At 56.2% G+C, this 11,286-nt stretch overlaps 3 protein-coding genes across 3 annotated transcripts; all 3 read right to left on the bottom strand.

Annotated features, from left to right (window-relative positions):
- Positions 1-69: 69 nt before the first annotated feature.
- On the bottom strand, positions 70-2,124 carry CTRL (chymotrypsin like). Its single transcript, XM_016200747.2, has 7 exons — positions 2,054-2,124; positions 1,387-1,490; positions 1,213-1,292; positions 1,011-1,092; positions 666-846; positions 448-581; positions 70-366 (listed from the first exon to the last, which is right to left on the bottom strand). Exons 1-7 carry the CDS (start codon positions 2,115-2,117, stop codon positions 205-207), a joined length of 807 nt encoding a protein of 268 aa, XP_016056233.1. The 5' UTR covers positions 2,118-2,124; the 3' UTR covers positions 70-204.
- Positions 2,125-3,979: 1,855 nt separating this feature from the next.
- On the bottom strand, positions 3,980-6,695 carry PSMB10 (proteasome 20S subunit beta 10). The gene is made up of 8 exons (XM_016200746.2): positions 6,333-6,695; positions 6,000-6,087; positions 5,813-5,910; positions 5,580-5,720; positions 5,192-5,307; positions 5,036-5,094; positions 4,218-4,369; positions 3,980-4,095 (listed from the first exon to the last, which is right to left on the bottom strand). The coding sequence occupies exons 1-8, from the start codon at positions 6,386-6,388 to the stop codon at positions 3,984-3,986; spliced, it is 822 nt and encodes a 273-aa protein (XP_016056232.2). The 5' UTR covers positions 6,389-6,695; the 3' UTR covers positions 3,980-3,983.
- Positions 6,696-7,883: 1,188 nt separating this feature from the next.
- LCAT (lecithin-cholesterol acyltransferase) lies at positions 7,884-11,114 on the bottom strand. Its single transcript, XM_016200752.2, has 6 exons — positions 10,961-11,114; positions 10,108-10,264; positions 9,913-10,028; positions 9,725-9,820; positions 9,407-9,631; positions 7,884-8,474 (listed from the first exon to the last, which is right to left on the bottom strand). Exons 1-6 carry the CDS (start codon positions 11,112-11,114, stop codon positions 7,900-7,902), a joined length of 1,323 nt encoding a protein of 440 aa, XP_016056238.1. The 3' UTR covers positions 7,884-7,899.
- Between the last annotated feature and the right edge of the window lie 172 nt (positions 11,115-11,286).

Genomic DNA, 11,286 nt, shown 5'->3' with positions numbered 1-11,286 from the left:
CACCCAGGAGGAGGAGGGGTGGGGGGGCACAGCCTGGGCATGGCTACTCTAGGGAGATCCTGACTCCTGAACACCTGCCATGCCAGAAGACAAAGTCCATGTAGGGATAGACACCCCCTGAGCCAGGAGGACAGACAAGATGACACAAGAGGACAGAGTCCGGGGTCTTTATTGGATTAAGAGGGGAGTGGCTTGTGGGTAGGCTCAGCTTTGGGCTATGACCTGGTTGATCCAGGTGCTGAACTTGCTCACCCGAGTGTACATGGCAGGTGCACGCACATTGCAGTTGCTGGTGCCCCAGGAGACAATGCCTGTAAGCACCCACGTGTTCCCCTTCTGGCAGACAAGAGGGCCTCCGGAGTCACCCTGAGGGAAGGAGAGGGGAGAAGTCAGTATAGGGGCATGGGGGCAGGGTACCAGAGGACAGGACAGGGTGTTGGTGCTCACCTGACACGAGGAGGCCCCTGAGCCACCTGCACAGATCATGGAGTCGGTGATACGTGAGCCCCAATACTGCTGGCACTGTCTCACAGTGACCAGGGGCAGGGCCACCTGCTGCAGGCGTGCTGGGGTCACATTGCCTGTGCCAGAAGGGGGTGGTTAGGTCCCAGATGACTTGTCCCCACCCTAGTTCTCCCACCTAGATCTTTGGCCCAAGTTCCTACTTGTGCCACTGAGGCGGCCCCAGCCAGTGGTGACACACGTGAGGCCTGTAGGCAACACTTCATTTGGGGAAGCCAGGCAAACTGGTGAGATGCGTGTTGTGTACTTGGCTGGAGAGGCAAGCTTCAGTAGTGTCAAGTCATTGTTGAAGGTGGTGGGGTTCCAGTATGGATGTGTGATGGCCTGTGGAGCCAAGCAGGGCCATGTAGAAGAGGTGAGCACAGGTCCCCAAGGTTCATAGGTGCTGAGAGGGCTAAGCCAGGGCATACCCTTAACTCCCCACCCCAAGAGCCCACCCACTGGTACTGCCCACTCTTCTTTCTTATGTCTGCAGCTCAGGTACTAACCCGTGAGATGGACATAACTTGCAAAGGCTCAGAGCTGGATGATCGGTCATACTCGCCCAGGATGACAAAGTGACGGCCAGGGCTGCAATGAGAATGGGGTTAAACAGCCACAGGGAGGGCAGAGCAACAAGAGAGGGGCGTCTAGAGAAAGGAAGTGGGGAGAGGAGGGTTGGGATGGGGCAGGTGGAGTGGAAGCACTCACACGACATTGCAGTGCGCAGCAGTTACCACCCAGGATGGGCTGATGAGGGAACCACCGCAGAAGTGGAAGCCGCTCTTGTCCTGGGTTCAGGGGTCAGAAGTGGGAGGGGGAACTCAGGGTTTGCCTAGGCATGAAGCACCTGGGACCCTGCCCCCACCCCCAGGGTGCATGTACCTGCAGGGACACCTGCCAGGGCCAGGAGCCTGGCACTGCATTCTCCCCGTTGACAATTCTCTGGTTGAAGCTCAGTGCGGGTTTGATGGCAGGAATGCCGCAGCCTGGCCATTGGGCTAGTGAGGACCTGCTTCCCACACCCCAGCCAACCTCTTTCCCCCTCCTCCTTCCAGATGCCTCCAGCTCTGCACCCCAGAGGGGTCTAAATCGAGAGGGCCCATCACTACCCCTTCTTACCCTGAGCTCCTGGGCCCCTGTACATTTTTGGTTATTCCCATCTAACCAGCCCCCAAATGTTCGCTCTCCATCTCCAATCTATTCCCCACTGTTCCTCAACTCCATCCCCATCCTCCAGTCCAGGCCACTTGTCTTCCTGACTCCTGGGATAATCTGTTGGCCTCTCTACCCTCTCCATGGTCCTTCATGCAGCCAGAAGGCTCTTCCTAAACTACATGTCCAATTTTCACTTCTCAGGTTTCTAAACCTTCCCTGGCTCCTGGGCCTGCCCCAAGCTCCTGTCCACCTCTTGCTTCATCACAGCCTTGGAACATCCTTTTTCCTTTATCCACTCTGTCCACCTGCTTCCCTTCCAGCCTGCCTGGCCCTCTCCCTGAGCCCTTGGGCAGGAAGCCTGGGCTGGAGCCGGGGCAGGTCCAGGTTTACTCACCCCAGGAGGAGCCGAGCAGGATCAGGGTAAGGGTCAGGCTGAGCAGCATCATTGTGGCAGGCATGAGGCTGAGAACTGGGCCTGGCTTTATGGGTCTCCTTGTCCTTGGGCTAAAGTCCCAGGCATGAGGCCAGGCCAGCTGTATGGGCACAGCCCTGTCCCACGCTCTATTCTAGAACAGGGTCTCTCTAGGCCAAGGTCCTCAATACAAGCCTGGACTATCAGAAAGAGCCCAGCTGTGAGCTTCTCAGCTCCTCCACCCCCTAAAACCTGGCCTCTGATTGACTACCTGAACCACTTTACATCTCAAGTGCTGAGCACTGGGTCCTAAGGACTTATGGTTAAATTAGGTCTATGGTGACCGCCTGGTGGCCTGGATCAGGGAAGTCTCCCAGGCCTTTCAAGGCCACCAGACTTAGAGAAGCCTGCTCAGTACCCAGGGGTGTTCCTGACTGGTGGAGGGAATGTCCAACTGTACCAGTTCTACTGTGGAGGGCCAGGGTGATGTGGCCAGGACAGTTCTAGCAGGTTGTGAATCCTAATAGGTATTATTTTAATGATTCCTCATTTTAGGAGTCACAGTTTGCTCACACAGATGGTGCCTCTCCCAACAGCACATGGTGTGGTTGGACCCAGACCTTCATCTGTCTGGCTCTGATGACTGCACTCTAATGACATTATGCCTGGGAGGGGACTGGTGCACAGGAGGGCAACGTATGCCCCCTCAGTGACTGCCCAACCTTGTACAGAGGATGCTAGTAGAAGGGTGACAGTCATCGAATCTCTAACCTCCACGCCTTGGGGATCATGTAGGCAAGCCCCTGGTGTCTACTGCCTCTGTGCTGTCGAGCTTGAATCAAGGGAGAGAAGAGGTCCTGTGTGCAAAGTCGCAATGGGTAAGTTGGCTGGCCTCCTAGGGGTGTGCGGGTTTTAATTACTTCAAGAACACATCAGTTAAAAAAAACGAGTTAATGGTTGAGTAGAGGGATGAATAGATATGTGATAAAGCAGATCTAACAAAATACTAATTGTAAAGTCTGGGGTGGATAATAGGTGTTAGTGTACAATTCTTCAAGTTTTACGTTTTAAAATACTCCTAATAAAATGCTTTGGGAGAAAAGCATAATCAGGGGCCCAGAGATTTCCAGCCTAGAGTAGACCCTCCTCAGAGGTTGGGCAGTTGCAAAGCTCCAGTGGAGCTCAGCCATTCTGAGGGCAGGATGCTGCTACCAGCACCTGGGCTTGGCACTCAGTAAGAGCCCAGCAAAGATTTGTTGGATAAATGTGTCATGTCCCCACATGTAACCCCTGTCAGCCCAGAAAACTTGGGAGTGAATCCCCCTACTCACAGCCCAGCTTCATGTTAGCACCTCAGGTTTGCCTGGTTATTGGAGGGGTTTCACAGCTAAAGGTGTAACAGGAATTGAGTGCTCTGAGAACTTGCCATTGGAATCGGGGAGCAGCTCCTCTGTCAGCCCTCAGTGGCATCTGGTGGGGAAGGGGGCTTGACTGAGAGATACGGGCTTTGTCCTGGGCTACTGATGAGTGAGGCAAAGGCTCTAAGTGGGGGCAGTACCTGGGGCCTTTCAGGTTTTACAACAGTCCCCAGTGGACTAGAGGGCAAGAGCAAGGTGTGGTAGGGGGACCTCTATGGTGTAGAGTCGGGAGGGGGCTTTCCACCTTGAGCCTTCAGTGCTTGCCAGGGCTGAGGTTCTGGAGGGCGGTAGATGCCTATGGTGATGGGTGAAGGGCACCTCTTAGATCAGACACTGGAGCCGTAGGAGGGAGTGGCCTCTGCAGGGATACCTTAGCCACAGAGCCCTGCTAGCTGCTCACATCCTCTACCCAAGAACAACATAGCCATCTGTTCAGGTGTTTGTATTTTCTGTGTTTATTCCCCATTGTTCCAAGCTCTAAGCCTCAGCCTACTTCACTCCATCTCCATGGTCTGCACGGTTTCCTCCACCAGTTCCAGGGACAGTGGCACCACTGTCTCTGACAGGACAGCTGTAGTCCCAGGGGCATAGAGGTACTGGCTGGGCCTGGGATGGAGGAAAAATGGCTTCTCAATATGGGCCCATCATGTGGCCTGTTCTCTTACAGCCCCCAACCTTCCCTGCTACAGCCCATCCTCCCTGTGGTCCCCCTTCTCCCTTGCTCCCACCTCTCGATGGGCTTTGTGGGCGAGCTCAGTTTTCGAAGCATCTTGGCGCCGGTCGCTGTGATCACACATGCATCAACACTGCCCCCGGAGCCTAAGTCACCCAGGATTCCTGCAGTGATGGCTTCCACCAGCAGCTCCTGTGCGGCCTCCAGCTGTGGTGATGTGTGTATGAGGTCTGAGAGACTGTTCTGGTATCACACTTGGGATACAGCCTGGGGACTTTATTAATCTTTAAGCTCAGATGACTTAACCATTTGCTCACACCCAAACTCCTCTCTCCCCCTGCACCCATATCTCCACCCCAAGCTCCCCTTCCCTGGTGTCTGCCTCTGTCTCCAGAGACCGCATTGTTTCCACTGCCCACTGAGTCACTTTCACAAACTTCTCTGGGTCACTTTCACACATGGCTCTGATTCCAGTGGCCTATCCACCCAACCAATGTGGTCTTGGCCCCTAATCCACCAGGTTACTGCCTTTCTCTTTCAGGGTCTTAGGCACCTGAAACATACGTCATCTACTTCCATCCCAACCCAAACAAAATCCAGACTCCAAACCCCACCTGCTGTTTCCTCCCTCAGCTCCAAACGGTCCTCTCTGAGCTTTGACTTCTCCTGGCAGTCCAAAACTTTGGCACTGAAGGTGGTCTTTTGGAAAATAGCACTCCTCTACCCTCACTGGTCCCTATTGTCTCCACTCAGTCGTCACCTCTGAGAAGCCTTCCCCGACCTCCAGACCAGGCCAGGGTCCCTCTGCGCTCCCCTAGCTCCCGGGTGCACTTCCCACCAACGACCGCGTAGTGGGGGTCAGGTGTCGCTCACCGTCATGTTTGGCTGAAACCGGTCCTCCAGCACCGCCAGGGCCGCGTCCTGGCCAGAGCCTGCGGGCAGAAGGGGCATCTAAGGTAAACCAGGGCGGCAAACGTGAGGCCAGGGTCGCAGGGGTGGGGTTCGTGAGGACCCGGCAGAGCCGCTCACCCAGGGCCGTGAAAAGCAGACGACTGTAGGAGCCGTGAGGGTGCACACTGTAGAGCTGCGGTCCTGTTGGGTCTATGCCGCCCACGACCAGCGACGCACCGACGTGGCCCCGGTACCTTAGCAAGGAGTGCGCGCGCGGTTATTCCCACACACCGGGACCCAGGCCCCACTGCCCACAAAGCTGCTCCAGGATCCGAGCCCCGCCCCTTCCCTTGATGCGGAGCCTCTGGACTGACTTCGCTCCATCCTTTTGCCTGACTCCACAGGCCAGCCTCTTCCGTATCCTGGGACCTTGCAGCCCCGCCCATTACCCCCCCCGCCCACCTCCTCAACCCCGCCCACCTCGCAATGGCCCCTCCCCAGGGTCGCCTTAGCCTTGCCCCAGCACCGGAAGAGCGTCTGGCGCAGAATGCGGGTGACAGTGGCCACGCGGGGCTCGCGGCCAGTGGACAGCGCGTGTAGCTCCATGTTGGACGCCGCCATCTGCGTGGTCATCTGGGTGTCCGCGGCTACTCCAGCCCCACAGCAGCTGAGGGCGAAGGGAGGGTTGGTGTGGACAGGGTTAGGATGTGTGGGGACGGGGGATGGGAACGAGGGGAGAACGGGGCCGGGAATTCTCACTAGATTTTGGGCGCGATGAAGTGGATCTTGTCGCAGTTCTTGTCTGCCACAACTGAATCATTAGTGGCCCGCTTATCTGCGCCCAGGATGACCCCGTCCTGAGGAGGGAGGAAAGGGGCTGTTGGCTTAGTGCCTCCCAGATCCCCAGCTGCCTCTCTAAGCCTCCCAGTCCCAACCCCATGCTCACTCGGAACACAAGGCCCGCGATGGTGGTCCCGGTCTTGCGTGCATGAGGGACCCGGAGCCCCGGGAGGGCGCGTTCCAAGGATGCGTTTCTGGAAACGGAAGGGAGTGGCCCATGCTTCGGTTCTTCTGGGACCCCCTTCACATTCCCCAATTCCGTCCCAGTCTCCCTCACCTCCCGGAGTAAACCTGGGAACCCAAGTCGCCCACGACAGGCAATCTCCGGCCGCCCCTGTCTCGCCCTCCGCCACCAGCAATAAAGGCCCTTGGGACTCCCGCTCCCGGAACGCCTTACAGGGAGCATGGGCAGCTTGGGACCAACCACGCCCCACCTCACCTCTGGCAGTTCTCGAAGGAGAAGCCCCCTCGGGGCTCTAGCTTTGTTTGCAGCATCTTGGGACAGGGGAGTCCAGGGATTGGGGGTCAATGGCTAGAGGAGTGGGACCAGCAGAGCTAGAAAAGCGGAAGCCTATTCTCTGCAGGGCTCCAAGTCTAATGCTTCCTGCTTTCGCTTTCACCTTTAGAGGACGCTGGCCTGTTTTGCATCTCCTCTTTCACTTTCACCTCTGGTCCTAAGCAGTTTGGGAAGAGGGTGAAGTACCTAGCCTAGCTCTCCAGGCTGCTCCTAGGTTTTCTGCACAAAGGGACAAATTCCTTCCTTCTGGCCATTGTTAAGCTCCTCCTCCCCCTTCCAGTCTGAGCTCCTCTTTCTGCCTCTGATCCCATCTCTAACCTCAAGTCCCAACATACTAAGGCTGTTGGACCTTTTTGCCAGGTCTCAGTCTGCATTATTACAGTCCTCCCAACAGCATCAGGCATGACGTTTTTGTCCTTTGTCACTCTCCTTCACCCAACTTCTGCCTGTTTTTTGTCCCTTTACCTCCTGCTTGTCTTTCATTCGCTTTCTACCCAGAAACCTCAACACAGAGGCTCAATCCTCTGCATGGTGATGGCGACACTGCTGGTCCTTTCATCTTCCCTATCTCAGGCGGTTCTTTTTCCTCTCTCAAGAGGGGCCCGGTGGCTGCCCATCTAGTGGCCTGGAGGTACGCTGGGCTCTACCCATGGCCAAGCCTTAATTCACCTCCCAAACGACCCTTTATCCACATCTTTCACCTAACTACTGCCTTAGTCTCAGCTAGCATCCTCTTCTGGCTACTACACTGTCCTCCCTGCCTTCCCCATACTTCCTGGCCCACCTTCACTACAGCTCTACCTTTCGGAGATGAAATCTGGTACACTCCTAATTAAACCCTTCAGCACCTGCACACTGCTCTTAGGCTCAAACTCGTCTTTATAGTGGCTCGCTTCACCCTTCTCATCCCTCTTGTCTCAGCAGAGGCAATGCCTCCTCTAGGAAGCCTACAGTCCTCAGCCCCCTGTGCTCCCTAAACTTTTATCTCAGACTACTTACCTTCATTAGAGAAATAATTTCACTATTTAAACCATCATTAGTGAAATGATTGATTAGTGGCTGTCACTCCCCCAGATTCTAATCTCTTGTACTTCTGTCACCCACCTGCATCCAAAAGGCCCTAGCTAGAGGTGGGGTCTAGCCTGCCCTTTTGAAAGCTGGAACAGCTCAGATCTTACCCATCCCAAACCCTTGGCTCCATGTGCCCCCATCCGACAGCTGTGTGTGCAACTGCCCCCAGTTCCCACGCCCAGAGAGGCAGGCACAAAGACAGGCTGCCTTAATAGTTCATGCAGGAGACTAGGAAGCTGTACATCTCAAGGTGGGTGGCTAGTTCAATCCTAGGTTTTAGCAAAGCCCCTCTTGCCCTATTCTCCACAAAGCACCGGGCCTGCAGCTGCTGCTGAATGAATCCTGGTGTATAAACTCTAATACCTCCCCCTCAACCCACTACACACATATCAAGGCTTATAGCAGCAAAGGGTGATCTTTATTCAGGGGGCAGGGGCCCTGGGCTGGCAGCTGTGGGTACAGAGGTGCTACTTCGGTAGGTACCCAGCAGGATGGCATTGATGTGCTCCAGTGTCTGGTTGCTGAAGACCATGTTGAGGTGCTCTATCCTGTGCAGAGGCAGCAGGTGCACAGGCTGTGGCTGGAGGCCTTTCCATTGGGCACAGAGCTCACTGCTGCGTGTGGCCACAGTGTCATCGCCGTCCTCAGAGAGCACACCCACAGGGTCTGTATAGGGGAAGCCATGGTCAAAGATGTAGGTGTGGGGTGTGGGCAGACCCACGCCATATAGACAGTATACTTCTACACCAGGTGCTGGGAGTCCTGCCAGCAGGTCACGCGACTGTAGCCACATGTACCAGCCTTCCTCAAAGTATAGGTCTGCAAAGAAGCGCTGAAAGTCACGGCCTGTGTAGTTGAAGCTGGGTGTGGAAATGAACACATGGTCCTCAGGCCATACCCGGTTGGCGGGAAACATCCAGGGGGACGTTGTTGTTGTGCGCTGCTTCTGTTTTAGCCTGATGCTGGACATGATTGGGATGCCCTGGTTGTCACCTGTGGACATGGAGCAAAGTAGGCAGGGAGCCAGGCCTGGCTGCCCCTGGCCCACAACTTGCTTCCCAGCCCAAGCTCAGCTGGATGCTCAATTTTGTCCCACCGAAATCCAAACATTGACGCCAAGCCAGACTAGAGTCCAAGTTAGTCCAGAACAAGCCTAGCAGCATTCAGGAGGTGCTTAATGTATGCTTATTAAATGAGAAGCCCTGATACCTCTGAGAGCTGTAGGGCTCAAAGGAGGGCAGAGAGGGTTTTCCTGATGATGGATGTGTATGTGCGAAAGGTGGAGGTAGGGATGATGCTGGCAGTTCTCAGGCATTTCTGCTGGCCCTGTAGTCTATGCTGCACAGGGGTCAGAACTGTGTTCTGAGAAGGCTGAAATGAGACCCTGTCTGTATTTGATACTAACTGATGTAGTCTGAGGACGGTCTCCCTCACCTGACTGTGAGCCCCTACAGGGAAGACCAAGTTTGGCTGGGCCCAGCAGACTGTGTGTGCTCAACAGGTGGTAGCTGTGCCACTCCTCCAGGAGGGGCTCCTAGGGTCCGGCCCTGGCTTTAGCAAATCTGTCTTCAGTAGGGCAGATCCCTGGGCAAAGGGGTTCCTGGAAGCAGAAGGCAGCTGAAAACTAGGTGGGCAGGACCTGAGGCCACAGGAACAAACCTGTGACAGTGAGTCAGATTGCTTGGGTTCATTTTCTGTTAAACTTTCCCTTTGTCAACACTAAGTTTCTGGCAGAGGCCACTCTAATTTCCAGGCAGGATCACTGCTCTTGGGGGGGCCAATGACCAGGGCCATGCCCCAGGGTTGTAGACAATATCCTTAGCCTGGCATTGTGAGCAGAAGCAGGAGTGAGGGCAGGTCCACGGTCAGCTTCATTCCACCCCTCCATCCCCCCAAAGGATGCAGGTGACCAGAGGCCCTCTCACCTGAGGCCAAGACCAGCATGGGCTTGACGGAGCCACCCCAGGGAGCCCCAAGAGAGATAAAGCCATCAATGAAGCGATCCTTCCAAGACTGGGGTTGGCGCAGCAAGAAATAGAGCAGCTGCAGGCAGCCAAGGCTGTGCCCAATGAGGAAGACAGGCTTTCCATAAATAGCATGCATCTCTTCTACCAGCCCAGAGAGCTTCTGGTGGTACTCCTCCTGCTGGCCTGTGGAGGGAGAAGGGTGTGAATGGAGACAGGGCACTGGGGGTTAGGGGCCACCTGCCCTACCATGAGCCCATCATCTTTAGAGACACCTACTGGGTTCCAGCCGCCAGTCATAGGGGGCGGCCCGCACCGTCTCATCCCTCACATAGCCATTGTTGACCAGATTCTGCACCAGGGTGTTCATGTAACCTGTTGGGGAGGCAGCAACACTGGGGCTCTGGCCATGGCTCCTGCAGGCCCACCACAGCCTGGAGTCCCACCCTTTCCCCCAGTACACACACCTGCCAGCTTGTTTTTGTCCAAGTACTCAACAGAGTAGGTCCTCCCAAAGCCGGGGACACGGATCTGTACACCAGGGGCATTGGACACACGCCCAGAGCTGCGGTTGTAGACAACCCTGGGGGCAATGAGCCATTCAGCAGGTCAGCAACCAAGGGGCAGGGTGAGGGAGCTGGAGCAGAAGGGATGGCAGATACCTGGTGTTATCGATCCAGCAGTCTACTCCAAGGGGTAGGAACATATTGAGATCCAGCCAGATGGTGAAGAAGTCCTCTGTCTTGCGGTAGCACATCCAGTTCACCACATCTGGTTTATCCAGCTTGGCTTCCAGCTGATTCCCCATGCAGCCAGGCACTGCGGGCACTAGCCTTCACTCTAGATTCCTTGGATTTCCCCCATGATCCCCACCCCAGCCTAACAACCCCCCCCCACACACATACCCTGCAGTAACCAGCCTTCATCCCCCCGCAACTCCCAGAGATTAAGGACACACTCTTTCTAATCACGTCCCCATACCCACCCTGTCCCCTGAGCAGTGCAAAGCCCAGGCTCCCCTCAGGCAGGAAAAGTGCAGAGGCCAGGGCCACTAACCTCTGCCCTCGCAATGCAAACACCTAGCCTGGCTTTCCATTACCACCAAAGTCCAAGGTGAGAACAAACAGGTATGGGGCGGTGGGGGCTGGGCCTAGGAATAGGAGGCAGGCCTTGATGGGCCTCTCCTGCTCTCCTGAGTACAGCATCTTGTCCTCATTGGAGTGGGGGCTGAGGAAGGAGCGGCAGGGCTTGTAATGCCCTGGCCAAGCCCTCAGGCACACCCCCGCCCCCCACTCCACCCACCTGAGGTAGATAACTCAGGAGACACTGGAACAGTGTAGTGGGGGGAAGGGGTTGACTTCTCTGCAGGACAAGCCTTTGGCCCCTCCGAACACTGAGGCAGGTATCAGAGCTAATGCAGGGGCAGAAGGGCCTTGGCAGGGTTTACTACCTGGGGCTGAGGCCTAGGCTCCCCAAGGTCTTGCCTGGTGCATCAGGGGCCTGGCGGGGGCTTACCGAGGATGACGGGCCGTGTGTGGTTACTGAGCTCAGCCTTGGGCGTGGTTTGCGGGGGGAACAGCACATTGAGGAGCCAGAAAGGGGCAGCAGGGGGGAGCAGCAGCCCCAGCAGCAGCAGCACCCACTGCCATGGGGAGCCGGGCAGCCCCATTCCAGCCCTAGTGCCTATTGCCCAGTGAAGCAATCTTGGGCTGGCCTTATCTGGAGTGGGGGTGGGAGGGGCCCCTGGGCTAGTGGGAGGGACAGTCTGGCCAATGGCAATGGCCAGAAACTGTGGGGAAAGGGGCACAGCCTTAGAGCTGGAGCCGGCTCTGGGCCTGGGT

The sequence above is a fragment of the Miniopterus natalensis genome, chromosome 18 (assembly GCF_054644295.1).
Source record: "Miniopterus natalensis isolate mMinNat1 chromosome 18, mMinNat1.hap1, whole genome shotgun sequence".
In the NCBI taxonomy this organism is placed as follows: domain Eukaryota; kingdom Metazoa; phylum Chordata; class Mammalia; order Chiroptera; family Miniopteridae; genus Miniopterus; species Miniopterus natalensis.
This window is presented reverse-complemented; position numbering and strand designations above follow the sequence as displayed.